Source organism: Trichinella spiralis (assembly GCF_000181795.1).
Source record: "Trichinella spiralis strain ISS 195 chromosome Unknown Scfld3976, whole genome shotgun sequence".
Lineage (NCBI taxonomy): Eukaryota > Metazoa > Nematoda > Enoplea > Trichinellida > Trichinellidae > Trichinella > Trichinella spiralis.
The window spans coordinates 1-822 of NW_003530915.1; the positions used below are offsets into that span (position 1 = coordinate 1).

General features: G+C 38.9%; 1 protein-coding gene across 1 annotated transcript; it reads left to right on the forward strand.

Moving 5' to 3' along the window:
• Positions 1-104: 104 nt before the first annotated feature.
• On the forward strand, positions 105-645 carry Tsp_15234 (putative filamin/ABP280 repeat-containing domain protein; the record flags this gene model as incomplete). Its single annotated transcript, XM_003367612.1, has 3 exons — positions 105-188; positions 260-400; positions 472-645. Coding segments are annotated over 3 exons (399 nt in total), but the record flags the coding sequence as incomplete, so codon positions are not given.
• Positions 646-822: the final 177 nt, after the last annotated feature.

Genomic DNA, 822 nt, shown 5'->3' on the forward strand with positions numbered 1-822 from the left:
AAAAGAAGAACCGCCCTTGGATGTGACCATTACTGGTATTCAAACAACGAGCTTGCTTTTGTATTGTATATGTTTATTTATTACTCTATATTTGTGTAATTTAGATCCAACGGGAAATGTGTTACCGATCAGTGTTGATAATCCAGGAAATGGAGCACGTCAAGTGAGCTTTACTCCTCTTGTAGTTGGTAAGTGAATTGTTTTCTTTAAAAAGTTTTTTCCTCTGACTTGACACGTGCACGTTTGAAAACTATTACAGGTGTGCATAGGATTGCAGTAAAATATGCAAATCAGCATATACATGGTTCACCTTTCACTGCTAAAGCGTACGATGCTGCTCAGGTGAAACTGTACGGTCTGGACAGTTCTGTTGTAGTCGGACAACCGACCAATTTTGTCAGTACGTTTTTCAAGTTTCATTATATGTTAATTTTCATTTTTTCGCATCTGTAAAATTTTTTTCTTCTTCAGTTGACGCTGGAAAAGCCGGAGCAGGAAATATGGAAATTGTCATATCGGTTGATGGTCGAAACTTGCCAAACCATGTCCAAGCAGAAGGCAACGCGAAATTTCGCGTATCGTTCACGCCACAGGAATCGAAAGTACATTTGATCAGTGTCCGATTCAACGACGAGCCAGTGTCAGGTAAAAGTGCTGTTGTTGACAGTTGATTTGTGTGATTGTTCAACGTTTGGTGAATGTATTAATTTTTTCTCTTTAATATTGATGTCATTTATTATAATTTACCAGGTAGTCCCAAAAAAGTAAACCGTGCTGGATGCTTTCCAGTTGCGAGTTTAGCTGGCGCTGGCTATGTGCAAC